At 42.9% G+C, this 27,542-nt stretch overlaps 2 protein-coding genes across 2 annotated transcripts; both read right to left on the bottom strand.

The window, feature by feature from the left end:
* Positions 1-1,014: 1,014 nt before the first annotated feature.
* Rnf168 (ring finger protein 168) lies at positions 1,015-20,198 on the bottom strand. Its single transcript, XM_032900107.1, has 6 exons — positions 19,282-20,198; positions 15,791-15,867; positions 12,384-12,563; positions 9,084-9,205; positions 6,912-6,990; positions 1,015-2,990 (listed from the first exon to the last, which is right to left on the bottom strand). The coding sequence occupies exons 1-6, from the start codon at positions 19,586-19,588 to the stop codon at positions 2,055-2,057; spliced, it is 1,701 nt and encodes a 566-aa protein (XP_032755998.1). The 5' UTR covers positions 19,589-20,198; the 3' UTR covers positions 1,015-2,054.
* A 3,385-nt stretch (positions 20,199-23,583) lies between these two features.
* Positions 23,584-26,190, bottom strand: Smco1 (single-pass membrane protein with coiled-coil domains 1). Its single transcript, XM_032899262.1, has 3 exons — positions 26,141-26,190; positions 24,424-24,573; positions 23,584-24,028 (listed from the first exon to the last, which is right to left on the bottom strand). The coding sequence occupies exons 1-3, from the start codon at positions 26,188-26,190 to the stop codon at positions 23,584-23,586; spliced, it is 645 nt and encodes a 214-aa protein (XP_032755153.1).
* Positions 26,191-27,542: the final 1,352 nt, after the last annotated feature.

Genomic DNA, 27,542 nt, shown 5'->3' with positions numbered 1-27,542 from the left:
CAACACCTGAGCACAGCTGCCAGCCCTCACGATAAATGAATGAGAAGACAGGGTCTCACTGTGGAGACCAGGCAGGCTGGGTCTCACTGTGGAGACCGGGCAGGCTGCCTTCTACCTCGGAGACCTGCCTGCTGCTGGAGATAAACGGCATATGGCACGGTGCCTAGCAACTATGTCAAGTTTTATGGAATTTTGTTTTAACACAAGTCTGATCTCTATGCAGCTGATTTTGTTTTGGTTTTTGAGACCGTTTCCCTCACTTGGACTGGGAATGCAGCTCAGAGAGAATGCTTACAGAGCATGTGTGAGGCTGTGCCCTCTAACACCATAAACAGGGTCTAATATGCAGCCCAGCTTGGCCACCGAAATCTGCCTTAGCCTTCCTTGATAGGGTTGACGTGTATAACCATGCCTGGTTTGTAGCCATTTTTTAATTAAAGTGTAGTAAAATAAACATGAGAGTCAATTTTTATTAACCATTCTTTTAATTTTTTTTTTTAAAAAGAACTCACAGAGATCTCCCTGTCTCTGAAGTACTGGGATTAATTAGGCCGTGCCACCATGTTAGGCGTCTTTTATTTTTCAAAGCTGCACAGCTTTAATACTGAGATATTAAATATTTTTCCAACAAAAATGAGGAAAAAGCAGTTCACTAATGACCAATTTTAAAAAATCTAATGTTTTCTAACACAAAGGCACCAACAATAAGAATAACAGAAAGGCTAACAGAGAAACGAAAAACCTGAAAACAACTTCAATCAGGATGACTCCCATGGACAAACTAGTGGTGAATATATAAATTCCCACTATATCATACTAGAATGTTTTTCTTATTCCCTTTTTGGTTATGAACTATTCCACGAAGACTCAATGTGATAATTTCTAATTTGAAGTTCCAACACTGTCTCCTTAAAGCATCAAGTTAAATTGATTTTAGAGAAAAATTCTGCCAAGATAAACATAAAAAAAAGTCTCAAAACTTGTAAGAAGAAATTCAAATGACAAAAGTGTGGATAAAGGCAAACAGTGCATTAGGACGGTTTATTATGTTTGCAGGACATAAGTGAAGCCAAGACACCAGAGAAATCCTACTGAGACTACAGCCTGCTGAGCTGTTTTAACAGAAGGTGGACAGCAGAGGCCCAGCTTCACGAGGTGACTTCAGTCTGGACCCCAGGACAATCCAAGACAAGCCCCACACACCCAGGACAATCCATGACAAGCCCCACACACCACGTCCCTGTGTGCACAAACAGGCATGAGTCTGAGCCAGTACGATAAAGACGGTAATGCCGGGTGTTCAGTATAATGCCAGCAGAGCACAGTATAATTTTCCTTCAATAATTTATTTCTTTTCTAGAAGAGATAAGTAAAACTATAGCAATTTGCCCTTTCACACCAAGATGCCATGGCGTGAAAAGCTGTAAACTCCAAATATTTTCTGCCATTTAACAAAGGAACGAAGGAGAATGTTCTGCCACAGGAAATCTGGTGCCCATGCTGGACCCGGTTTCTGATCACCCATTCAGTTCAGGGATTCCCCTCACTCCCATTCCAGCACTCAGCCCAGCCCACTGTAAAGCCCTTGCATTAACAATCTAGCAGCTTTGTAACTAGCTGCTGTTGACACCAATCCACTTTCCACCAAAGGAAATGCTAAAATGCTTACAGTTAAAACTAGGATGGGGACTTATTGGTGTTACGGAAGATCCCTGTGTGGACTCCTTACCCATTCATTAAAAATAAAAATAAGTTTGGAAAAGGGAGTGGCCCTGAAGATGTCCTGACCGAGGAGTTTTACACCTGTAGAAGTATCACACTTAGAACACAGCAGCTGCTGACAAGGGAAACAATTCTCAAGGACGTTTCCTCATCACTGACTTTTGCAGAAACACATTCGTAAGTTCTTCCTTTGTAATCACAGCTTAAAGAGAAGAAGTGTGTTTGCTGAGCAGAAACTAATGACACATCTCAGGATTTTAGAGGAGAAGAGCTAGCTTTGCTATAATATAGCTTTACTGGACTGTAGAACTCTCTCCCCGTGCTTTGCTTGGTTACCTCTGAAACATTTGAAGAATGCTTTTCTGTGCACTTCTGTGCTGTAGAGGACAGGCACGTTTAGATACATTACAACTATCTTTCCTAGGAGTTGGCATCTTCGTTCCATTAACTGAACCCTTCCATGTGCTTTCGAAGTTCTCCCAATATTCACCTTTCCTGCTCCTCTGAGATTTTGAACGATCTGCAGTTTGCTTTGGGGAGTTCCTATCTTTGACATTCTTCCTCTGTCCATTCAGCAACCCGTCTGGGTGTGAAGATGTACGCAGCTGGTACTGATCTGGGGATCCTTTCTGCCGGTTTGGCACCCTTTTTTCTTTATCTGCCTCTTTTTGAAGTTGTAATGCTAACAACCTGTCCTGTTCTTCTTGCTTATGTCTCTCGAAAAGCATATGTTCCAAATCTATCAGTTTTTGTGTAAAATTCACTTCTGTTTCTTCTTGATCTGAGGAGGATGTGATGAATATTTTCCTTCTTTTTGCAGAAAAGCATGGATCCATGACTTCTTCAAACACAGATTCCTGGTTTTCTCTTTCGGAAATCTCTTTTCCGACTAGTAAGTCATACACTCTGCTCTCTGTTGGAACTCCGTTGCCCCCAGTTAACTGGGTCACACCTGACACAGAGTACTCTTCGTTTTCTATCTTGCTAAAAGGCTTAACTGCAGCTTCCTTAGAGTTAGACACTATGGCTCTAGGTCCACCATCACTTACAATACATGAATCATCAGGATTGGTTGACACTGCTTCAGCTTTTCCCTCAAGGCACTGTTCAGCGTTCCTTGCACATAGCCATGGCATAGGCATCTCTGTCAAAGGCTCCGGACCTTGCCCTTGAGTTTCTGGGCAGGTCTGAGGAGAAAGTGTTGGCATGCTTTCTTCAACGTCTGTGTCTTGCAACACAGGGCTCTTCGTGTCACTACTGTCTGTTTCCTGTAGAAAACAAAATTCCTGAGTATATAAAGGGAAGACATATAAGCCAGCTACACCAGTATCTTATATGAATGGTCACTGGACACAATCACATATTACTAATCATGGATTCTCATCACCATTGTCGCCTTACCTTTTCTTCTCTTTCTTTCTTTTTTAGATTAATGGATGTGAGTACACTGTCACTCTCTTCAGATGCACCAGAAGAGGGCATCAGATCTCATTACACATGGTTGTGAGCCACCATGTGGTTGCTGGGAATTGAACTCAGGACCTCTGGAAGAGCAGCAGTGCTCTTAACCGCTGAGCCATCTCTCCAGCCCCTTCTCCGACATTTTAAAGATTTTATTTTTAACTATGTGTACAAGAGTGTGCGGCGGGGGAGATGTATGAACACAAGTGCAAATGTCCCCAGAGTCCCTGGAGCTGGAGTGACAGTTGATATAAATGCTGAAAACCATACTAGGTCTTCTGGAAGAGCAGTGAGTGATTTTAAAAACCAAGCCATCTCTCTAGCCTTTCTTTGGTATTTTAATGAAGTGTCTACAAAAACCTCTTCAGAGGAACCGACTCTTTTGAGATAGGGTCTGGTAACTTATCAAACTGATCTGACTCTCTTGGGTAAGAGATCCTGTCACCTTAGCCTTCCAAGGACAGGACTACAGGCATATGGCACCGTGCTTCAAGCTTTGCTGTTTCTAGTGTTGATGGGTATCAAACTAGGACCCTTGCCACAAGCTAGGTTAGTGCTCTACTTCTGATACCCAGAAAAAAAACCTGCAATACATGTCCTTACGAGGGGAATGGTAACAAGGTTATTATTTAAAAAACAAACATGTGAGTTGGGAGTGGTGGGGCATGCCTTTAATTACAGCATTTGGGAGGCCAACAGGTGAATCTCTGTGATTTCAAGACCAATCTGTTCTACATAATGAGTTCCCAGACAACTGATTAAGACCCTGCCTCAAAAACAAACTAACTGGGGTTGGGGATTTATTCAGTGGTAAAAAAAGGCCCTGGGTTCGTCCCCCAGCCCGAAAAAAAAAAAAAAACAAAAAACAAAAAACAAAAACAAACTAACTAAACCCAAAAGTAAGTGTGTAAGAAGAGTTGGTGATGTAGCTCAATTGCAAAATCCTTGCCTACCATGTAAGAAATCCTGGATTCAAACCCTAGCACCACATAAAACCAGACATGGTGGTATACACCCAGAACTCCAGCATGCAGAAAGTGAAAGTGAAAAGGTCAGTAGTTCAAGGCCCTCCTTGGCTACAGACCCAAGTTGAAAGCCAGTCTAGGCTATGTGAGATCCTGGCTTTTTGTTGTTGTTGTTTTGTTTGTTTAATTTCTTTTCTTTTTTTTAAAAAATTTATCTAAAGTATGAGCACTCTGATGCATATACATCCGTAGGCCAGAAGAGGGCATCGGAACCCGTTACAAATGGTTGTGAGCCACCATGTGGTTGCTGGGAATTGAACTCTGGACCTTTGGAAGAACAACCACTACTCTTAACTGCTGAACTATCTCACCAGCCCCTTTTGTTTAATTTCTTAACCCATAAAAGGTTTTTATTGATAAATAAAAGATACAGTAGCAAATAAAATCATCTGTATATTAAAGAAGAGAGAAATTTGTAGTAAATATGTTTCCCTTCCTCTCCCTTCTTCCCTTGGTGCTCAGGATCAAAGCTCTTCTATGTACTGACTGTATGTATTACTGATTTACACTTCCAGCCCCATTTTGTTTCTCAGGCTCTCCCAAGCCCTGAGTATCTACCATTCCTAGACAATACCTGTGTTTTCTCTCAATGACAGAGTCACAAGTACTATTACTAGTAACTTGGGGAGGTGGGGGTGGGTTGTCTACATTCAACAATAAAAGAAACACTAATGAGAGATTAGCAAAAATACACCCTTTCAGGCTGTAGGGATGGCTCAGCGGTTAAGAGCTCTGACTGTTCTTCCAGAGGTCCTGAGTTCAATCCCCAGCAACCACATGGTGGCTCACAACCATCTGTAATGGGATCTGATGCCCTCTTCTGGTGTGTCTGAAGACAGCAACAGTGTACTCATATACATAAAACAAATTAAATCTTTAAAAAAAATACACCTTTTCTTTTACCTAACCCTTAGGATAAAGAACTTAATTTGCAGGGTTGAAGAGATGAGACAGAGGCTAAGAAAAGAGGCTTCACATCAGAGGACCTACTGTCATGTAGCTACACTTCCAAGGGGAACTGTGGCCTTCTTCTGGTCTCCACAGCACCAGCACACAGACATGCACACTTAACAGGCAAAATACTCACAAGCCAAAGCTTGAAATGATTCTGATTGACTTTATTTTTGAAACAGTCTTACCATGTAGTGTAGACCAGCATGGAACTTGCTATATAGTTCAAGTCATAATCCTCTGGCCACAGCTCCTGTGTGAAAGGATTATAGGCCCACACCACTCTGCCCCAAAGACACTGACGGGGTTTGAGTGACACCACACCCATGCTTGGTGTCTTAGGTCACTGCTTACAGCTTCAGCTGTGAGGGCTCCTCCTTAACACATGCTAACAGCCTGCCCTCCTAAAATGCACTACTTTGCCTTTGAAAGTCCAGGTAAACAGGAGCCACACGTAACCTACTCAGTTGTGTACATTTTAATGTTAGTCAGAGATGAAAAGTTATGGCCTATAAGTAAAAATTATTTAAAAAAGGAGGGGGGTACAGAGATGGTCCAGTGGTTAAGAGCACCAACTGTTCTTCCAGAGGTCCTGAGTTCAATTCCTAGCATCCACATGGTGGCTCACAAGCATCTGTAATGGGATCTGATGCTGTCTTCTGGTGTGTCTGAAGACAGCTTTTATATATATATATATTTTATATCTATAAAAAATAAATCCTTAAAAAAATATTATGGCCTAGCTGAACAGTGGTGGTACACACCTCTATCCCAGTGATCAGGAGGCAGAGACAGTTAGATCTTTACAGATTTGAGGCCAGCCTGGTCCACAGAGTGAGTTCCAGGACAGCCAAAGGAACACACAGAGAAACCCCATCCAGAACAAAAAAACCCAACCAAAATAAAAAAGAAACCATGACCCATAGGGCAAATCTGGCCAATGCCTATGTTTGAAGAGAAAGTTTCGGGCTTAAGAGTACCTGTTGCTGGGGTTGGGGATTTAGCTCAGTGGTAGAGCGCTTGCCTAGGAAGCGCAAGACCCTGGTTCGGTCCCCAGCTCAAAAAAAAACCAAAAAAAAAAAAAAAAAAAAAAAAAAAAGAGTACCTGTTGCTGCTCTTGCAAGACTCAGGTTTGATTCCTAGCACCCACATGGCAGCTCAAAACCTTAACTCCAGTACTAAGGTGATGTCCTCTTATGACCTTCTTGGACCCCAGGCATCCACATGTGTTGTACAAACACACATGTAGGAAAAGGAGATGGTTCAGCAGCTAAAAGCACTGGCTGTTCTTCCAAAGGACATGGCAGCTCACAAAGGTCTCTTACTCCAGTTCCAGGGATCCAACACCCTCACACATACATAAACACAGGGGAAATACCAATGTACATAAAAACAAATCAGAGCATTTAACTCCAGCCCTTAGGAGACAAAGGCAGCAAGGCCAGTTCCAGGGCAGCAAGAGCAACAGAGAAACCATGTCTCTTTCGAAAGAAAAAATTCAAAATCTCTTTAAAACTAAATCAATAAAGTCTTAAAAGAAAAGAGAAAGTTTTACTAAGATACAGAAAGCTCACGTGTTTGTGTATTTACTGGCGGCATCCACTGGTAGCCAGGACAGAGCCCCTCTGATAACAAAGACGGAAGGGTCTATCAGCCTGGGTCCATTAGAGGAGAGTGAGCCAAGATAGCACCGGGCTCAGTATTGCACAGCAGGAGTCAATGCCCCCACCCCCCCAGCACCGACACACCTACCTTAGACTTGTACATGTCTTCTCCATGCTCAGTTTTACATGCCCATGTTGTCCCAGGCTTCGACTTAGGTGACAAATATCTTTAAATAAAAACAAAACAAAAAGAAAAATGTTTAAAGTTTAGTAAAACTTTAATGTTTTGAAAAAATTCGATATGGTAAAAGGCTGATGAACCACTTATGCCTAAAGGTTATGTTTGCTGGCTATCTTACTGAAGCATCTCCAGGTCTCAGGTTAACTGTAAGATAAAATTTGAACTCTGAGTATTCCAGGACATTGAGACTGCCTGGCTAGCACACTGGAGGCCCAAGCTTCCTGCAGCATAACACAGCAAGGGATGGAGGAAGGGTTCAGTACTGTATTTTAGTGTAAAAACAAAAAGAAAGACAAGGTCATATTAAATATCTCATAATTATTGAAAAAGGCTTAAAAGGCTGATAGGATCAAACAGTGGAAGACCATAAAGTTTCTCGAAATTCACAAAAATATACAGGACAGCCAGGGTTACACAGAGAAATTCTATATCAAAAAATAACAAAATAACAACAACAATAATAATAAATCATTATTTTAAGAGGAGGGTATTATGTCTTGCCAGAATTTTTGGCTATTATTTTTTCTTACAATAAAAGCGTGAGAAAATGGCTTTAATTCATCTCATCTCTTACTACTTATTACTGTGTGTGTGTATAAGGGGTTTGATGTTTATTAGCACATGACTGCCACAGTGTGTGCGTGTGTGTGTGTGTGTGTGTGTGTGTATATGTGTGTGCATGTGACAGTGTGACAGTGTGTGTGTGTGTGTGTGTGTGTGTGTGTGTGTGTGTGTGTGCCAAAGACAACTTTGTGGAGTTCTTTGTCCCCTCTTTTTCTCGGGCTCTAGGGAACTAACACAGATTACCATGGAGCTACCTTGTCAGTCCTCATTGTTACTTTAAAAGTTTCTTTTTTTTCATTTTTTTTTTTTTTTTTTATATCAGACAGTTTCTCTGTGTAACAGCACTGGCTGTCTTGGAACTAGCTTTGTAGACCAGGCTAGCCTCAAAAAAAAAAAAAAAAAAAAAGGGTTGGGATTTAGCCCAGTGGTAGAGCGCTTGCCTAGCAAGCGCAAGGCACTGGGTTCGGTCCCCAGCTCCGAAAAAAAGAAAAGAAAAAGAGATTGATTGACTTTAGCTGGGCAGTGGTAGTGCACTTGAGAGGCAGAGGCAGGTGGACTTCTATAAGTTCAAAGCTAGCCTGATCGACAGAGTGAATTCCAGAACAGCCAAGGCTGCAAAACCAAACCAAACAGAGCCAACAACAAAAAAAAAACAAAACAGAAGCTTTTGTTTTGTTTTTTCAAGACTTGGATTCTCTATGTAGCCCTGGCTGTCCTGGAACCCAGAGATCCACCTCCCTCTGCCTCCCAAATGCTTGGATTAAAGGTGTGCACATGTATATGCCCCACTATGCCCAGATCCAGCCCACATTTTAAAGATTCATTTAATTTTTACTTTATGTATGTTTGTATGCTATATGTGTTCATGGTCTGTAGAGGCCAGAAAAGTGCATGGTATTCCTTGAGTGGTTTAGGAGCCACCACACCTGATTTAAATCCAAGAATTAAACCTGGGTTCTTTGAAAGAGCAAGAAGTGCTCTTATCCACTAAACCATCTCTCCAGCTCTTAATTTGTTTAGTTTGTAGGCTACACAGAACTAGAACAATCCTAGACCCAGCTCTGTAGTCCAGGTTGGCCTTCAACTCACAAAGTTCTGCCTGCCTCTGCCTCCTGAGTACTGGGATTAAAGGTGTGCGCCACTCACTGACTGGCTCAGCTTTCCATTGAAACAGCTTTTTGGCAGGATGACCAGCAGGTGTAGGTGCTTGCTGCCATGCCTGATACAGAGCCGGGTCAGTTCCCAGTGCCTACACGGCCTCATAGACACCCATAACTCTAGTACTAGGGATTCCAGTGCTGTCTTTTGGCATCTGAGGGCACCAGACACACATTCCATACATATACATGCAGGCAAAACTCTTAAAACACATAAAAGTAAGTAAATAAGTAAGTCTTTAAAAGACAAAACCAAAGCTCCTTAACAAACCTTAAAGACTTGGTAGTCAATATGAACACACCCAAAGGCTTACATACATAGACGATCAGTGGATAAATGACAGTCATATTCACTTACCTTTGAATATCTCCAAAGTTTTTTTGTTTGTTCGTATTTTTCTTCTGTGACTTGTTTGTGACTGGATCTGATTTTCTGGAACTCAAAGGAGATGCCAAGATATTTCTCTCGTAGTTACTGTTCTTCAGTAACAAGAAACACATACAAAGACATTTTATTAAGGAGAACTTGATGAAAAATAGAAATTTTTGAATTGTATTAACTCAAAATTCTTTTTAATTTAAAAAAATTAAAAATAATGTGGTAGTTTGAATGTGCTTGGCCCAGGGAGTGGCACTCTTTGAAGGTGTGGCCTCATGGGAGGAAGTGTGTCACTGGCTTTCAGACCCTCCTTCTAGCTACCTAGAAACCTGTCTTTTCCTGTTTACCTTTGGAACAAGATGTAGAACTCTCAGCTGCTTCTGCACCATGCCTGCCTGGATGCTGCCATGCTCCTGCCTCAATGATAATGGACTGAACCTCTGAACCGATAAGCCAGCCCCAATTAAATGTCCTTATAAGAGTTACCTTGGTCACGGTATCTCTTCACAGCAGTAAAACACCAACTAAGACAAATAATTTGTTTTTATTTTATGTACATTGGTCTTCTGCCTGCTTGTATGTGTGTGTGAAGGTGTCAGATCCCCTGGAACTAGAGTTAGAGACAGTTGTAAGCTGACATGTGGGTTCTGGAAATTGTACCTTAGGTCCTCTGGAAGAACAATCAATACTCTTAACCACTGAGCCATCACTCTAGTCCCTAACTTAGATTCTGTAAAGTTATTTAAAGACCACCAAGTATCTATATACATCATTTTCATTCCCAAGACTTTATTTTGCAACAGGCATCCATATAGCATTTACATGATCATAAGTAACGACTTAAAGTCCATGGAAGGCAAGATGGTTCATCAGTTAGAGGTGCTCATTACTAAGTCTGGCAGCCTGAGTTCCACCTTAAGATCAAGAAGATAGAAACAGAGAACCAACTCTCACAAGTTGTCTACTCGTGTAAGCGCATGTGCACATGCATACATACTCGCCAAACACATAAATGTAGTGAAAATAATTATACAGGAGGACATGTTTAGGTTATATGCAAAGCTATGCCACTTTATGGAAGATTTGATCATCTTTAGAGTTTTGTATGTATGATAGATCACAAAATTAACTGAAATATAGAGGTATACCTCTATAAACAAAATTAAGCCTATTCAAGTTTGCTAAATTAAATGCATTTATTACTATATATCTAGACATGTTACATATGTAACATATGTAAACTGTACCTTATACACACACATATAATATACATAAAAATACAACACACACACAAAAATACTCTTTCAAAGAAATGAAGATACTAATTAATCTTCTAGCTGATAATCTCATGGCTTTGTTTTGTTTTTTTTAAAAAAGATTTACTTATGTGTATGGGTATTTTACCAGCTCACGTCTGCACCATATGCATGCCGAATAGCTGGGGAGTTCAGAAGAAGATGTTGGATACCCTGGAACCAGAGTTAGAGACGGCTGTAAACTGACATGTGGGTACTGGAAATCAAACTGGGGTTCTTTGAGTGTAAGCAGCACTCTTTACCACTGAGCCACTTCGTCAGCCTGACAGTCTCATGCAATTGTAGCTACCTTACTCTGTTGTGGAAAATATTATTTAAAGAGCCAAGAATATATCTAGAGCAAAAGTTATTACACAGAAATAAGTCATTAATTGTTTACCTATCTCTAAAATTTTACAATAAACCAACAATAATCCTAAAACTTCAATAAATCTACTCTACCTCATGTGAAAACTAGAATTAGCAGGTACAAGTGGCTCCAAATTCCCTTCTTCAGTGTCTTCTTCTCAACCCACTCATCATCCTCAGTGTCTCCTTCTCAACCCACTCACCATCCTCAGTGTGTCTCAACCCATCATCATCCTCAGTGTCTCCTTCTCATCATACTATCACATCTGACCATCCCTCTCTCCTTCCTTGCCTCTCTTCCCCCACCACTCTCTGGTTTCTATGATTGTTGTAGACAGGGTTTTAGCTAAGTAGCTCACACTGACCTTGAAATTGCAGTGATCCTTTTACCTCAGCCTCCCAAAGTGCTAGGATTAACCCATAGCTGGTCAATCTAATTTCCTGATGGTGCATCTTTCTAAATTTTAACTCAAACTGACAGAAGGCTATACAACAAAAGAGGGATAAGATCATAAAGCTAAAGTACATTATAAATGGTAAGAGTCGTAAAAAAATTCGAGGTATACTTCACTTTTATAAAATATATTCTCAGGTGTGTTTTTCAAAGTAGGGAGGAGTTAAACATCGTCATAGCTGCTCCCTGCACATATATTATTTAAAAAGAAACCTAGGTCTGCAGCTCACTGCTCTAGCATGTGCTACAGCTTTCTCTTCCACCTCTTAAATCTAAGCCACTGGGTCCTAAAACCCTGAGGGTTTAGCATGTTTTACCACCTTGCCTTTCATTTTTCTTTATAAGCAGTAACTAAATAGTAAGATAAGAATATATTATTTAAGGACTAGGCTTGGAGGAGCAGTGAGCCAGCTCAAGAGGTAAACACACTTGCCAGCACTCCCGGAGACCCGAGTTTGACCCCAGAACCCACACATGAGGAGAGAGAACCAACTCCTGCAATCTGTCCCCTGACTGCCACTTATGTGGTGCCTACACACTAATAAATGTTAAAATAAAACAGGATCTGGCTGAGGGTATAACTTATTTGCCTATCCTGGGATTTAATCCATAACCCTGACCCTGATTAATATGTACCCGATCACAGTAAATATGCAACAATATACAGAAATGTTGCATTCATAGAAAGTTTTTTGAGCTGGGAGTGGTGTACACACCTTTAATACTAGCACTCAAGAGGGAGGCAGAGGCAAGTGGACCTCTGTGAGATCTACACAGGGAGTTCCTAGATTGCACAGGACTACAGACTGATCCTGTCTCAAAACAACAGACAAACAGACCACAACAAACAAACAAAACACGAGAAGTCTGTTGTTATTATTTCTATTATCTTGGCGTTGGAGAGCTGGCTCAGGTTTAAATTCCTCACTGCCCTTCCAGAAGACTCGTTCCTAGCAACCATGTCAGGTGCTCACAACTGCCTATGATTCAGGAGCATCTGATGCCCCTCTGGCCCTGGGAACACAAACACATGTGGTACATACTCACAAATTAAAACAAACAAAACTCTTTTCCTTTAGAACAACAAAGATATCCTAAAAAACTCCTAATTGTGCGGGCCTTCTTCAGGCACCGGAGGTGGGAGCGCGTGGTCCGACTTACGATGCTGGTGCTCAGCCTCCTCGCCAGCTCCTCATCGCCCCTCAGCTGCTCCTCCATCTCACTTCGTCTTCTCTCCGTCCGCCTTTTCTCCTCCTCCTCCTCCTCGGCCAGCAGTCTCTGTATGTACTCCTCACTGGCTTTGTTCTCCTCTTCCTTGCTGGCTTGTCGCTCAGCCTCCACCTTAAACACAATCAAGGATACCCTTTTCTAAAATACTCGTATTTCACAATAATTTTAACAGGAAATTCAAGTGAAAACCACTAAGAAGGTATCTCCAATGAAATGCAAGTCTCCATGGACAAACTTCTGTACGGCCAGTTCAAAATCCTACCCTCAGGAAAAACACCCCGGTCAGCCCAACAGAGCTTTGGTCGAAGACTCAAACCGCTTGCCCTCAGTCCTTACCGGTTTCCACCACAGTAGCAGACACGCAAGTGTTTTCCTCAGCTCACAGAAAGCCACCTGCTGCCTAAGACCAACCTAGTTGCTGCTGCTTTTTAGCAGAGCAGACAGATTTATTAAGGAAAAGAGAAAGACTTCTGGGGTGGAGTGGGGCAGGAATACCCTAGACTTAGCTGCTACTTTTGTTTTTTTTTTTTTAAAGACAGGGTCTCTTCTCTATGTAGTCCTGGGTGTCCTGGAACTCAAAAAGATCCACCTGCCTCCGCTTCCAGTGTATGGGGACTAAAGACATGCACCACTATGCTGGCATGTTGTTTGTTTTTAAATATTGCTTGTTTATGTGTGGAAACAGGAGGGTCATTGAAGCTTGTTGGCTTTCCAGATTGAGAAAGCAGCAGCAACAGCAGGTCCCAGGTTCAGGAGACATTTTGCCTAAAAGGAATAGGTGGAGAACTAACTATACACGACAGGAACTCTCTCTGCACACACACTATCTTTATCACCAACAAACAGAACCTTGACTTTAGGTGGCTGGGGAGATGGCTCGGTGTGGTAGAGTGCATGCTATCCAAGCTTGAGGAACTGGGAACTGAGTCTGGATCCCCAGAACTACAGAGGAGGTGTGTCCCCATTCTCTAAATCCCAAGTGGTCACAGGTTAGCCTGTCCAGCTGAATTGATGAGCTGAAGTTCCATGAGACTGAATGTACACACACAATAAGAAAGCAAGAACCAAACACTTGACTTTAACTGGGCGTGGTAATACACACCTGTAAACTTCGCACTTGAGAGACTGAATCAGGCAGACAGCTGCTAACCTGTCAGACAAGGCTAACCTGGGTTAGATCTTAAAGCCCTATCTCCAACCTCTCCCCCTCCCTAATCAAACAGGTCTTTTTTTTTTTTTTGGACTTTAAGTTGTTTTTTGTTTGTTTGTTTGTAATTTATTAGTACATTGTTGCTCTCAGATCTCATTTCAGATGGTTGTGAGGCACCTTGTGGTTGCTGGGAATTGAACTCAGGACCTCTGGAAGAGCAGTCAGTGCTCTTAACCGCTGAGCCATCTCTCCAGCCCCAAACAGGTCTTCTTTTTGGAAGTTCTATTGGGTGCGTACAATGTTTCCATTCTATTAACGTTTAGGAAGCAGCTGCTGCGGCAGTTCCACACGGATACTTACTACACCAGACTCCCAGTGGTTGTGAAGATTCAGTAAGGCCCATTTCTTTTCCTCAAGAGTTTACTCGAGAACTCTGCTTCATTCTGTGGCAGTTTTTGACCGAAGCGCACCATGTTTCATTCACCCATGAGTTAGATGATGCCTCCATGAATAATATACAACTGTGCTTCGTGGAAGTCAACAGTTCTTTTATTTGCTAGACCAGCCTTAGCCTGTGAAGTTCCCCTCCCCCACCTGCTGGCAAAAAAAAAGACAAACCCTTTCTTTTGTGATGTCGCAGCTCCTCTGTAGTATACTGATGCTGAGCTTAATACATGGCCCAGTTTCAAATTTTGCTGCACAACACAGAGTTCCAGTTAGAAAAGCAACCCCTACTGATACTCCTTTGAAACAAATTCAGGAAACTGGCCTTTAACAAAAAGCACTAGGCTTGCTTTAACAACAGCATGCTGTCTCAGAAGTACTAACCCGAACTGGTGTATTTAATTTCTAGCATTTTGCCTGTTGTTTCTCAGTTTGTCATAAAGTCCCTAACTTCAAACTTCTATAGGAACTTCTGAGACACAGGAATCAATTATTTCACTTGTGCAGAAAATGTCTACCATGGCCACTCCTCAGCACCCAGCTCCCTTACACTGGACCATGAGGGCTTCAGCCCTGGACAAGCTCCTCTTTCTTCTCTGCTTTCCTGCTTCCTCCACAGTGCAAACTTACTAATTGGCATGCAGCTATTCACCTATAACAGCAGCACTGAGGAGGCTTCTGGCAAGAGGACCACCAGCGTGAGGGCAGTGTAGGTAGGTTCCATACAGTGGGTTCTAGCGCAGCCTGGGATGTAGCGCAGGATCCCATCTCAAACACAGTGAGTGCCCTTCACCATAGTACCTAGTGAAGTCCAACAGCTTCACTGTAAGCTAAACCTTTCCCCACTCTGCACTCCTGTCCCCCCGGATGGATTCCTTCCTCACCAAACCCACAATCTACCACTTCTTTATCACCCTTTTTAAAGGTGAAAACCCTAGGGAAATCAAAGAAGTACTTATACTTCAACGTTTAGGATCACTAACTATATACAGTATATATACTAACTATATGTATACTAACTATATACAGTTAAAGCAGCCACTCCCACACGGCAAGCCCCTATCTGAAAATAAAAAGCACCCACCATTAATTATATACGAGTAATAAAAACTAGTTGAATATTTAAAAAGAGACCTTGGGCCAGAAAGATGGCTCATTAGTTAAGACCTCCAACTGCACGCTAGAGAGGGCTGACTGCTCTTCCAGAGGTCCTGAGTTCAAATCCCAGCAACCACATGGTGGCTCACAACATTACATCTGTAATGAGATCTAACACCCTCTTCTGGTGTGTCTGAAGAGAATGACAGTGTACTCACATATATATAATAAATAAGTCTTTTTAAAAAATAAACAAAGAAGAGCACCAGTTGCCTGCTCTTCCAGAGGGTCTAGATTTGATTCCCAGGATCCACATGGTGGCTTGGTGTAACTATAGCTCCTGGGAATCCTATGCCCTCCTCTTCTGGCCTCTAAAGACACTAATCACACAAGTAACGCACAGACATACATGCGGGCAAAACTCATACACAATCTCTGTGAAGCCATGTCCTAACACAACCAAACACTTTTTAATGGGGAGGGGGAGAGGGTGTTGCAGCTATAAAGTATATTAAAATAACTAACCTCTCAGTACATGATAGTTATATAAACATGTGCTTTTATGTAAATCTAGGATTTATGAGATTGAAAAGGCATTTTGAACAAAATAAAAGAATGAAAAACTGAACTATTATTTCATACCTACCTTGCTTATCTCCTCTTCATATTCTCGTCTCAACTCCCCAGGTTTACTGAGTAGACGAACTGGCTGGTACTCATCAACTGTTTTCATGGAAAAAAACAGCATTAGGGCAACACAGAACTTTATGACTTAGGCCTCCCACTAAAACTACACCCCCCCATACACCCCCTACACACCCCCACACAGCAAAAGGTCAAGCTAGTGGTGAAGGTCAATAGTAGAGGTCATATCTAGCATGCACTGGGCCATAAAAACCCACCAAGAGAGTACTTAAGAAAACAAACGAAAAGGCGTCCTAAGAGATTAATGAAGTGTGAATAAATTAATTTTTAAAAATTGAGACAACGTCTAGCTTCCAACTTGTGATCCTCCTGCCTCAGATTCCTCTGTTGTAATTAGAAGTATATAAGCCACAAACCACCATGCCCAGCTGGGTCTTCGAATTTCCCATTTCTCTAATGCTTTGAAGTTTTTCTGAGAGGAATCCTTAGATTATCCTGTTGAGCTGTGTTCAGATTCTAACCTCTGGTGCTTCAGAATAGGGCTTTATTTGGAGACAGGATCATTTAGAGGTAATCAAATTAACTATGGTCATTGAGGCGAATCTTGTAATTATGACTAGTAATCTTTAACTATGGGACAAATTTGGACATAAAGACAAACACGCACAAATGGGAGATGGTATCAAGACATGCAGAGAAGGGGTCGGGACTGGAGAGAGGGTTCAGTGGTTAGAGCACTGGCTGCTCTTGCAAAGGACCTGAGTTTGTTTCTCAGCATCCACACGGTGGCTCACGACCACCTCTATCTCCAGCTCCAAGAGAGCGGATATCCTCTTCCAGCCTTGGCAGGCACCAGGCATGTACATAGCATACAACCATACATGAAGCAAAACGCCATCACACAAAAGAGATCAAAAAGCTACAAAGCAGTGCGGAATGTCAGAGGCCCTGACCTTAGTTTGATTTCTAGCCTCCAAAACTAGTATGAAATTTTCATTTTTTTTTTTTTTTGGTCATATACTTTGTGGTACTCTGTCATTTTGGCTTTAGGAAACTGATGCTCCTCCTGAGTGCTACGATTAAAAGTGTGCACCACCACCGCCAGGGCTGGCTCTCCATCTTAAAGGCTAATGTGTGTGTATGTGTGACTGAATCCGAGGCACTCTGCCACTGAACTGTATCCCAGGCCTACAATTTAGAAATTTAATGAAGATTTTAAAGTTCAACAGTACCAAGAAATAGTTTAGAGTCATGAGGCGGAGCCAGGCATGTAGCACTCGCTTCTAGTCCTAGCTTGAGGACGAAGCAGACAGATTGTTGTGAGTTCAGGATAGGCTGGCCTGCATCTCTTTATCTCTTCAATTTAGACTGTCAATTTTCTTCCTGTTAGCCACTACTGCTATGACAAAACACCTCACATAAATAACACCAGAGGGGAAAGGTTTAGTTTGGCTCATTCGGAAATTTGCATTTATGGTTTTATGCAAGGCAGAAATACAATTGTGAAAAGCCTTGGTAGAGCAGAGTTGCCCACTTCAACTGCAGTCAAGAAGCAAAGAAACACAGAGAGGAACCAGAACAACGTATACCTGTCAAAGGCATTTTCAGTGACCAGTGTTTCCTCCAGACAGACCTCGCCTATCAGCCCAGTTGGGATGAACTTATCAGTGGATTTAATGCTTTCCTAAGTAATGACAGCTTGAACAAAGCCTTCATCCCACACTACAATTTTTTAAAAATATTATTTAATGGATATGAGTACACCAGACACACCAGAATAGGGTATTACAGATGGTTGTGAGCCACCATGTGGTTGCTGGGAATTGAACTCAAGACCTCTGGAAGAGCAGTCAGTGCTCTTAACCAATGAGCCATTTCTCCAGCCCCCAGGAATCTTTTTTTGAGACAGGATCTTATTGTGTAGTCCTGGCTAAACTCTTGATGTAGATGCCTGCTGAGCTTTTTTAAGTGGGTTTTTTTCCTGGTCAGTTATTTTTAAGAGGGTCTCACAACTTATCCCTGCCAGGCCTAGAATTTAGTGATCCTCTTGCTTCTATTTAGGCATTATTTTCTTAACAAATATTTTCTTCCACTTTGTAGGCTCTTTTGACCTCTTGATATCTTATTTATCAATTGAACTTCTTCTTTTTTTTCTTTTCTTTTTTTCGGAGCTGGGGACCGAACCCAGGGCCCACTGAGCTAAATCCCCAACCCTTGAACTTCTTTTAAGGGTAAGAATTTTCTGAGAGTTGGCTCAGTGGTTAAGGATGCCTACTCTTCTTTCAGGGTAAGCAGGTTTGGTTGGTTCCTAGTACTCCCATAGCAGCCTATAACGGTCTGCCCCTCAGTTCTAGGGATCTCGTGCCTCTTCTGCACTGCATGCACATGGTGCACATACACTCACATACTCAATTAAATACATACTTAAAAGAGATCTCAAGTTCTTCCTTCATGAGTATCTGCAGTTACTTAATTCTGCTACCTCCACAGATAGTTATTCTTAGGAAGGTAATAGTGATATTCTAAGATGGGGGCTATTTAGTCATGGTTCATTGGCAGGCCACATCTGCCCTTACATTTCCTTTTCATAGTTTTATGGAAGCACAGGCTCTGCCTTCAATTACAAAGGGCAATGTAAATTAATGTACTGTCTACGGTGGCAGATATCACGGTCCTCAGTAGACTATACAGTCCACAAAATACTATTCTGCCCTTTACAGAAAAGGTTGCCAATCCTCACTAATACTACAGAATAAAGCGCAGGTGTGTTCTCGAGTAGCTACAACTCCACTATGTGTGAGGCTAAGGCTAGCCCAAGCTACATAGTAATAAAACCTTGTCTCAAAACATGTCTAAAAAAGTTACAAAAAAAAAAAAAAAAAAGCCCTTAATTCACAGTAGATGAACACAAGTTGACCATTATTACATGTGATAAAGTCTGTCCTTGACTTTAACGTCTGTGTGGGCAGGGCCTACAAAACCACAAATCCTCACGATTCAGACTACTTAGCCTTCTTTTTCTTTTCTTTTCTTTTTTTAATTAGAAAATGATGATTCGGGCTGGAGAGGTGGCTCAGTGGTTAAGAGCACTGACTGCTCTTCCAGAGGTCCTGAGTTCAATTCCCAGCAACCACACGGTGGCTCACAGCTACGGTATACTCATACACATTAAATAAATAATATTAAAAAAAAGGTGTGGGGGGGATTTAGGTCAGTGGTAGAGTGCTTGCCTAGCAAGCGCAAGGCCCTGGGTTCGGTCCCCAGCTCCGAAAAAAAAGAAAGAAAGAAAAAAAAGAAAAGATGATGGTTCTAGCAGTGCGGTGGGGTCGAGCACATTTAATCCCAGCACGCAGGAGGTAGACATAGGTAGATTTCTGAGTTCGAGGCTAGCTAGGGCTACACTGAGGAACCCTGTCTCGAGAAACAAAAATGGTTCCCTTTCTAAAAGATTTTGGATCTTTTTACCCAATAAACATGTTTAATCTTACTTACCGATTTCCTTTGATTCTTGTCCAGAGATTCTAAGCTTGCATTCCTTTGCATAGTGCTTTTGAATAATCTCCCACAGGTCTGTATTGACCAGAGAATTTCTTCGGGTATGGTACCGAGTCCACGAAGAGACCCGGCGGCGACAGAAGGGACAGCATAAATTGGCCTTTTCAACAGTCGATTGGAAGCATGGGTTACAGAGCGTGTGGTTGCAAGGTAGGGTTACAGGCTCTACGAGGATTTCCATGCAGATCCCGCACTGACATTCCGCTAAGGAAGGGATGGAGTTTTTAGGTGCAGCCATCTTCATATGCTAATGTGGCCTACCCAACGTCAACAGCGGAAAGGAACAAAAGTCGTCTTTCGGCTAAGCACATAAAGTACGAAGAAAATCAGCGAGCCTTCTGGCGTTTATTCTCACATACAGCGGCGTACTGAAATCCAGACGGCCTGAGTTTCCACAGGCCCGAGGTGAACAGGAGCTGTGATGTCAGGTAAACAGTTATGCCCTGCGTCCAGCAAGGGATGAAAGAACGTTCCTCCGGGAGCGCGGAGGCCTCGGGGCCGAGAGGGGGTTCTAGCTCCCCGCGCCACAGAAGGTCACATCCAGGTCCCCTTCTTACCTGGTGGAGGACCCGCCTCTTTGCGCGAGGCCGCCGAGCCGGCCAGCGCCGGAAGCCCGGAGACCGCCGCTCCAAGATCACCCGGAAACCGGGCTCGGGCCGCCGCTGGACTTCCCGTGTCGCAGTTGCAGTGGAGGCAGCCCTCCAGTGCCCACGCTCCAGCTTCTGGCCGCCTCGAGGTTCCCCTGGGTCCCGAGACCCAGCGGCTCAGACTCGCTGTCTAGCCAGTCGATCTATTAGGCGCGGCCTGAGTAGGTACACAGGCGCTACAAATGTCACAACTCCCGCCAAAACCGTCTTCCTCCAAGGAACCGCCCATTTGGGCGGGACTTCCGGGAGCTGCTGTGCACTTGCGCTTGGCCTGCCAGTAGCAACTCCTCCCGTCTTTGGTAGTTCAGCCACTGTAGGTTGTAGAAATTTTGTTATTCGCTGGCTAAAAAGTAACTCTCTAAACCAAGATACAAACAATAATTTTTGTAATTATTCTTTCAGTATTTTTCGGGCTACCCTTCTGTTTTTCTCCCAACCAAGCTTTCTAAAGTTCTTAGTGCTAAAAGAAGAAATTGCAACAAATTTACCGTAAGGATTTTTGTTAGCATTTATTTGCAACACTAGCATTTTATAGAATGTGCTTTATGACAAGCAAATATTGGCTTGGACATGTGACGTTCAAGGAAAACAGCAACAAAAAGTTACACTGGAGGCTTCAAAGAATCTTGGAGGGTGGGGGTTGGGGGAGGGCTTTGGAGAAATTTTGGAGAAATGGCTCAATGGTTAAGGTCACCTACTGTTCTTCCAGAGGTCCTGAGTTCAAATCCCAGCAACCATATGGTGGCTCACAACCATCTGTAATGAGATCTAATGTCCTCTTCTGGTGTGTCTGAAGATAGCTACAGTGTACTTATATATAATAAATAAATCTTTAAAAAAAAGAGTACTTGTTAAAGGTTAAAGTCGGCGTGATAATATCTTTATGGTACTGGCTAAAGCTCAGCAGTTTAGAGATTGGCTGTTATTGCTTCCCTCCTGGTTTTGGGGGTGTTTAGCTTTGGTCCTATACCCCAAACTTTAACATGAGTAAATGCCTATTGGGTTTGGTATGTTGAGTCTGAAGAGCTCAACAAAGAGATACATTTCTGTAATCTCAGCATTTGGGAAAGTAGCCACTAAAGGATTATTATAAACCAGCCTTTGCTACATAACTGGTTCCAGGCCAGCCCGGGCTATCTGAGACCCTTCCGCAATCGCTCAGCCAGTCAGTCAATGGATTCTCATCAATTGCCTAACTTTACTTAACATTAGAAAAGTACCTATGGCTTGGTGCACACCTTTAACGCCAGCACATTGCAGGCAGAGGAAGGAGGATCTCTGTGAGTAAGAGGTTGGCCTGGTCTATACTATACAGTGAGTTTAGTACTATTTAAAGAAACTCTTTCAAAAAGAAAAAGAAAAAAGAAAGACAAGACAGAAAGAAACTCTGAACTAGGCATGGTCACATGTGTCTTGTAATCGCAGCATTTAGGTAGCAAAGGCAGAGGCAGAAGCAGTAGGATCTGGAGTTGGAGTCGTTGTGGTTTGTATATGCTTGGCCCAGGAAGTGGCACTATTAGAAGGTGTGACCCTGTTGGAGTAGGTGTGTCACCTACTCACCTTCATCCTAGCTGCCTGGAAGCCAGTCTCCTCCTAGGAGCCTTCAGATGAAGATGTAGAACTCTCAGCTCCTCCTGCACCATGCCTGCCTGGATGCTGCCAAGTTCCCACCTTGATGATAATGGACTGAACCTCTGAACCTGTAAGCCAGCCCTAATTAAATGCTGTCCTTATAAGAGTTAATTTGGTCATGGTGTCTGTTCATAGCAGTAAAACTCTAAGACAGAGTTCAATTTGGGTAATTGTGAGTTCCCAGTATAACAGACTCTAGTTTCACTCCCTTGTAAATCTGTAAGAAGGCTGATCTCACCAGAAAGTTGAATGCTTGGCCAGAGAATCCTCAGACCTGTGACAACTTGACATTTACATTTCTTTCTATGGCACAGTCCTCTGAGGTCTTCAGCCTTCCTTTCTAAAGACTTAAGTCCCACGAGCTTGACAGAAATTAGCAAGACCTGGAGCTGTGCCTCTGAGACACTGACATAGGTGCGGGGAATGGAACTCTGGTCCTCTGGAAAAACACTACTTGCTCTCAATCCCGGAGTCATCTCTCCACCTCTATATGTTAAGCTTTCAATTGATTAATTGCCCTTTAAAAGACATTCAACATTCAAAATGAGCAAGCAGTCTGACTCTTCCTAGGGAAATGTAAAGAGATGTTTGTTTCCCCCAGACAGGGCAAAGACAGACCAAAGAAGAGATTCCATCCAAGTCCAGCTTGGTGAACCAGTGAGCTCACTGGTCTTACAGAAACGTGAGTGTGGGATTACTTCAGTAGCACGGATGACTCAAAGGCAAACCATCTAAAATCCCCACCTCAGTGTGGGGATGACCCCCAAAAACTGCATCATCCCGTTCCAAACCACAATCAACTGTCCACCTTCTGTAGAGTCCAGCATCCCCCCAGGATCAGGTACGGCTGGAGCAAGATTATTTACAGCTGATGTCTGGGGTTGCAATCTCAGGGGGAAAGTAACATTTCCTCTTCCCATCAATGAGGAAGCGACGGTAGGCCTGATCCCATGACCCTGCTCCGTGGCTGATCACAGCTTCTCTGATTCGAGGCAATCATGTCATGTCAGGCCTAGAGGAGAAGTTCCACTATCCGGTGAAAAGAATTTCTTTCCCTTTGAGTCTTAGATTCGTAATTTCCCCTCCCTAAAACCGTATCACTTAAGTATCACTGCAGAAGTGGATATATCTAAACTTATACACTTTAAAATCTTTTAAAAATATCCTTATTGGGGTTGGGGATTTAGCTCAGTGGTAGAGCGCTTGCCTAGCAAGCACAAGGTCCTGGGTTCGGTCCTCAGCTCCGAAAAAAAAAAATATCCTTGTTATAGATAAGCTGGGCGGGCATGACGCACACCTTTAGTCCCAGCACAGGTGATCTCCAAGTTTGAAGCCAGTCACATCTACATAATGAGTTCCAGGACACAGAAACTATGTCCTGAAACAAAAAATTACACACACACACACACACACACACACACACACACACACATTGGTTTTGCCCCCTTTTGTATATAACATTATAAATATTTAAACAAAACACCAAATCTGAGTAATGATTCCATATAAATTTCTTTTATTATGTATTTGGTGGTATCAGGGATTGAACCCAGGACCTCATAAATACAAAAAAAAAAAAAAAAAAAAAAGTACTCTGAGCTACACCCCAAACTCTATTTCATTATAAAGAGTTTGCTTAGTTTTAAAACATGGTTACACACACACTGTTCATTGTATCAATTTGTCATAATTTATTTAACGTTCCTTCCACTTTTGCTATAAAATAAGCCTATAAAAATTAAAGTAGGGTTGGAGAGATGCTCTTCCAGGGGTCCTGAGTTCAATTCCCAGCAACCACATGATGGCTCACAACCAACTGTAATGGGATCCAATGCCCTCTTCTGGTGTGTCTGACAGCAGCTATAGTGTACTCATATAAATAAAAAAATTAAAGTATGCATTTTTTTGTTTTTACAATACAAATGACTAAAAGGGGAACTGCTGGGTCAGAGGTAACAGGTTAGTCTTTAACTGGGGGCATCAACTCTTTCAGCGGAGCCCTTGAGGTTTCAGGGGTCTTTGCTGCTTTCCCCTTCTCGATGATCTGAACAGCTCTAAGCAGACCCTCCTGTAGAGCCTGGTTCGTTACCATGTTGGTGATCATGAAGGACACATCTTTGATGTACATCCGTCTTACATTAGCGGTATAGTGTTCTCCTTTGTTTCCATGTACAACAAAGAAGGTACAGAGTGCTGTGACGTCTCTCTCTCGCAGCCCATACTCCTCCAGGACGGACTCCCACACAATTCTAATGTGCTTGTTCTTGGTCTTTCTTCTAAGAACAGAGGCTAAAGTCGGAAGACTTCTCACCAGGTCTGGAAGCTTCTGAAGCATTCGAGTGTGCAAGCAAATGAGGACCTCGATGACATAGCTGTATAAAATATTCAGTTCCATTGAGGTGAACCTATAACAAATGTTCAAAACTCCTTAAATGGATAAACAAAAGCTGTGTCTGATTAGGTTGGCTCAATGTAAACCCTCTAGAAAAACCAGCCGTGTATTTCAGAAGTCTGACCTACACCAAACTGCGTAGCCTCGTTCTCAGCCACCCATGGGATGAGCTTTGCGTGGAGAGGGAACTCCTTTACTCATTTCCTGTCAGTAAGACCAGCAGGTAAGAGACCCACAAGGTGTACTGCGGTGCCTGGCATATGAACAGGTGCCCGGATTAATGTCTTCTGAACGGAGGAACCAAGCACAACCGACACCTTTGGGGAGTGTGTCAACCTCAGGTTTGGAATGGCCCGCTAAAAGCTTTCACAAAGCCCCAAAAGCCAGGATTTTTCAACCATTGCTCACCCCAGGGCCAGAGCTGCTGTCCATATCTCGTCTTGGGCTGCTTGGCTTGCCAAAGTCTTGCTGTGGTGTTCAAATCGAAGTGTCAGATTATCCTTGATGGTGTCTAGTTCTTTGAACTGTGTGTCTAGAGCTTGGAGCTTGTTGTCTACTCTACAGGGTTAAAAAAAAACAAAGTTCAGGTCAAGCGGCCTAGGACTCCCCGTGATAAGTGTGTGTGTGTGTGTGTGTGTGTGTGTGTGTGTGTGTGTGTGTGTGTGTGTGTGTGTGTGTTAATGGTGGTGCTGGAGATTGAACCTAGGACCTCATACCTTCCGGACAAGAGATTCACCTCTGAAGTGTGTCCAGTTCTCCATTGCCTTCTTAAACCCTGTCTCTGGGAAGTGCTTGCCCTCCCTGGGCCTGCTCCTACCACACACACTTCTTTTGTTTTAGTTTACTTTTCATAAAGTGTGAATTCTAGATCGGAGATCAAGGGCCGTTTCTGCCCATCTTAAAAAGAATTCCTAAATTTAAAATATAACTCTGAGTGTGACGTTTCCTACCCTGGCCCATTTAAAAGCTTCACAGTTTATTCAGTTGTTTGAACTAGAAATCTCAGAATAATCTCAACACCCCTCCAACTGATCTTTATCTCACCCATCTCCTGCTTCCATCCGAAATAAGTCCGCCATCTTTTACCTGGCCCTAGGACTACAGTAGTCTCACTGGACCCTTGCTCCAGTCGCCAATCACCCTCCCCACACTTCTCTAAAGTAATATTGTGATCATTTAACTCGGCTAAAAATGAATCTTTTTTGCAATCTGACTTTAGGCCAAACCAGATCTCTTCTGCAAGAAGCGTGTCCTCCTGAGTCTTCTCACATGTTCTAGTTGCAAATCTTTAACTTCAGTCTCATTTGAAGCCAAAACGTGGTTTTTTCACTTTAAAATTCCTCCCCGTATTTATTTCCTCATAAACTCACTGGGATGCTTAGTCCAGCTAAAGTGCCCCTTTCTAAAGAGCCGAGTTTCTTAGGCAGAATAAACCAATCCCTCCATTGTGCTCCTCTAGTCCTTTTGGAACATCACAGTATAAGGTCACTTGTTCTAAACTGTATTTAAAACAAATTCCACCATTCTTAAAGACCATGAACTCCTTGAGGGGAAAAGCCACCTTTATTTTTGTAAATCTAGCATAAACTGAACAAGAGTTATAGCATCTCAAAGCAGACTTTCTTCTTTATTCTATGTGTGTGTGTGTGTGTGTGTGTGTGTGTGTGTGTGTGTGTGAGAGAGAGAGAGAGAGAGAGAGAGAGAGAGAGAGAGAGAGAGTGAGAGAGAGCGAGCGTGCACGTACACATGCACATGTAGAGTACAGGGATTTAAAAACCAGGACCTTTTTTTTTTTTTTTTTTTTTTTAATTTTTTTTTTTCGGAGCTGGGGCCTGAACCCAGGGCCTTGCGCTTGCTAGTCAAGCGCTCTACCACTGAGCTAAATCCCCAACCCCAAACCAGGACCTTTCAACTACACAAGCATTCTACTTCTGAGCTCACCCCCAAGCCCCAGCTTGTTTTTCCTGTCTCAGCTTTTGAACCTGCCCGTCTCAGAGCACTTCAGCAAACAGGGTTCTAGTTAGTGTGTCTGCTGCTCTCTGCTTATTCCTATTCTTCTTCTGCAGTCCCCATCTTCTGAGAACAGCAGACCCGGGCTGGTTCCCTCCCTGGAGCCCTGAGCCACCTTTTCATTGCTTCCTTCAAGGATATCAGGGTTGTGGTTTCATGGTTCATCTTCTTTAGGAAAAGGAAAGGAAACAAAGGAAAGGAAACAGCCCGATGAATACTCTGTGGAGGTTGAGATCCCAGATCTTCTGCTGTTTTCCACTCAGCAACAGGCAGTGGCAAGGGGAGGGGGGGGGTATCCCGTCTAAATACTGCCTGGAAGGTCACCCAGTGCACGAAGCTTTTAATAGCTTCCAGATACAGTTTCAAAGAACCGACGGTGTGAACAGAGGTGTCCTGCAGTGCACTGTGACATTTGCCTTTTTAAACAGACCGTGCCATTATAGAGCAACACACAACCACACAGAAACAACTCTGTTTATACCGCAAAAGGTATATAGGCCACACAATGTATATGTTACTCTACAGTTAGACTTGATAGAGATGCTGCTTTCATTTTAAAATTTTTATTCGCTGTATGAGTGAGTGTTCTGTGTGCACATAAGTGTGTGCAGCATGTGCCAGAAGAGAACCGGAGTTACAGGTAATTGTGAGCTTTAATGTGAGGGCTGGGAATCCAACCTGGGTCCTCTGGAAGAGCAACAAGTGCTTTTGTTTTCCCAAAACAGGGTATCTCTGTAGCCCAGGCTGTCCTGGAATTCGCTCTGTAGATCAGGCTGCCCTTGAACTCAGAGATCCACCTGCTTCTGCCTCCCTAGTATGTGCTGCCATCCCCTGACACTTTAAAACAAAACAAAACAAAACAAAACCCAGGGTTTTCCTTGGTTATATTGGAACCCTCTTTAGACCAAGCTGGCCTGGAACTCAGAGATCTGCCTGCTTACTTCTGCTTCCCTAGTACAGGGATTGAAGGTATGGACCACTATGCCCAAGTAACAATACTTACCTGTGAACCATCCTCCTGTTGGAGGAAGTTTATCACTGGGGATTGGCTTTGAGATTTCAAAAGCCCATACCAAGTCCAGTGTGTCTCCCTCTGCCCATCAGGATATTGCTCTCAGCAGTGTCTCCCACCGCATGCCTGCCATGCCTGCTGCCATGCATCCCACCACGATTATAATGGACTAAACCTCTGATACTATCAGCAAGCCCCCAGTTAAATGCTTTCTTTTATAAGAGTTGCCTTTGGCCTGGTGTCTCTTCCCAGCCCTGAACAGTGACTGAGGCAGAACCTAAGAAACAAACTAAAGTAGCCATTTAAAAGCCTGATGAAATAGACTTCGAACCAAAGTTAATCAGAAGAGGGAAGGAAGGACACTACATACTCATCAAAGGAAAAATCCAAGAGGACTTCTTAACATCTATGTACCAAACACAGGGCAACCAAGTTCATAAAAGAAACACTGTCGGGGCTGGAGAGATGGCTCAGCGGTTAAGAGCACCCGACTGCTCTTCCAGAG

Source organism: Rattus rattus, chromosome 4 (genome assembly GCF_011064425.1).
Source record: "Rattus rattus isolate New Zealand chromosome 4, Rrattus_CSIRO_v1, whole genome shotgun sequence".
Classification (NCBI taxonomy): Eukaryota; Metazoa; Chordata; class Mammalia; order Rodentia; family Muridae; genus Rattus; species Rattus rattus.
This window is presented reverse-complemented; position numbering and strand designations above follow the sequence as displayed.

What these genes read in the sequence shown, in the direction of transcription:
- Rnf168 (XM_032900107.1), bottom strand. Translation starts at nt 19,588, where the DNA reads ATGAAGATGGCTGCACCTAAAAACTCCATCCCTTCCTTAGCGGAATGT. An exon ending in GGAGGCTGAGCACCAGCATC is followed by an intron (nt 9,206 to 12,383) that starts GTAAGTCGGACC and finishes TTGTTACTGAAG; the next exon opens with AACAGTAACTACGAGAGAAA. An exon ending in AACTTTGGAGATATTCAAAG is followed by an intron (nt 6,991 to 9,083) that starts GTAAGTGAATAT and finishes TTTTATTTAAAG; the next exon opens with ATATTTGTCACCTAAGTCGA.
- Smco1 (XM_032899262.1), bottom strand. Translation starts at nt 26,190, where the DNA reads ATGAACCATGAAACCACAACCCTGATATCCTTGAAGGAAGCAATGAAA. An exon ending in TTGAAGGAAGCAATGAAAAG is followed by an intron (nt 24,574 to 26,140) that starts GTGGCTCAGGGC and finishes TTAACCCTGTAG; the next exon opens with AGTAGACAACAAGCTCCAAG. An exon ending in ACAGCAGCTCTGGCCCTGGG is followed by an intron (nt 24,029 to 24,423) that starts GTGAGCAATGGT and finishes CATTTGTTATAG; the next exon opens with GTTCACCTCAATGGAACTGA.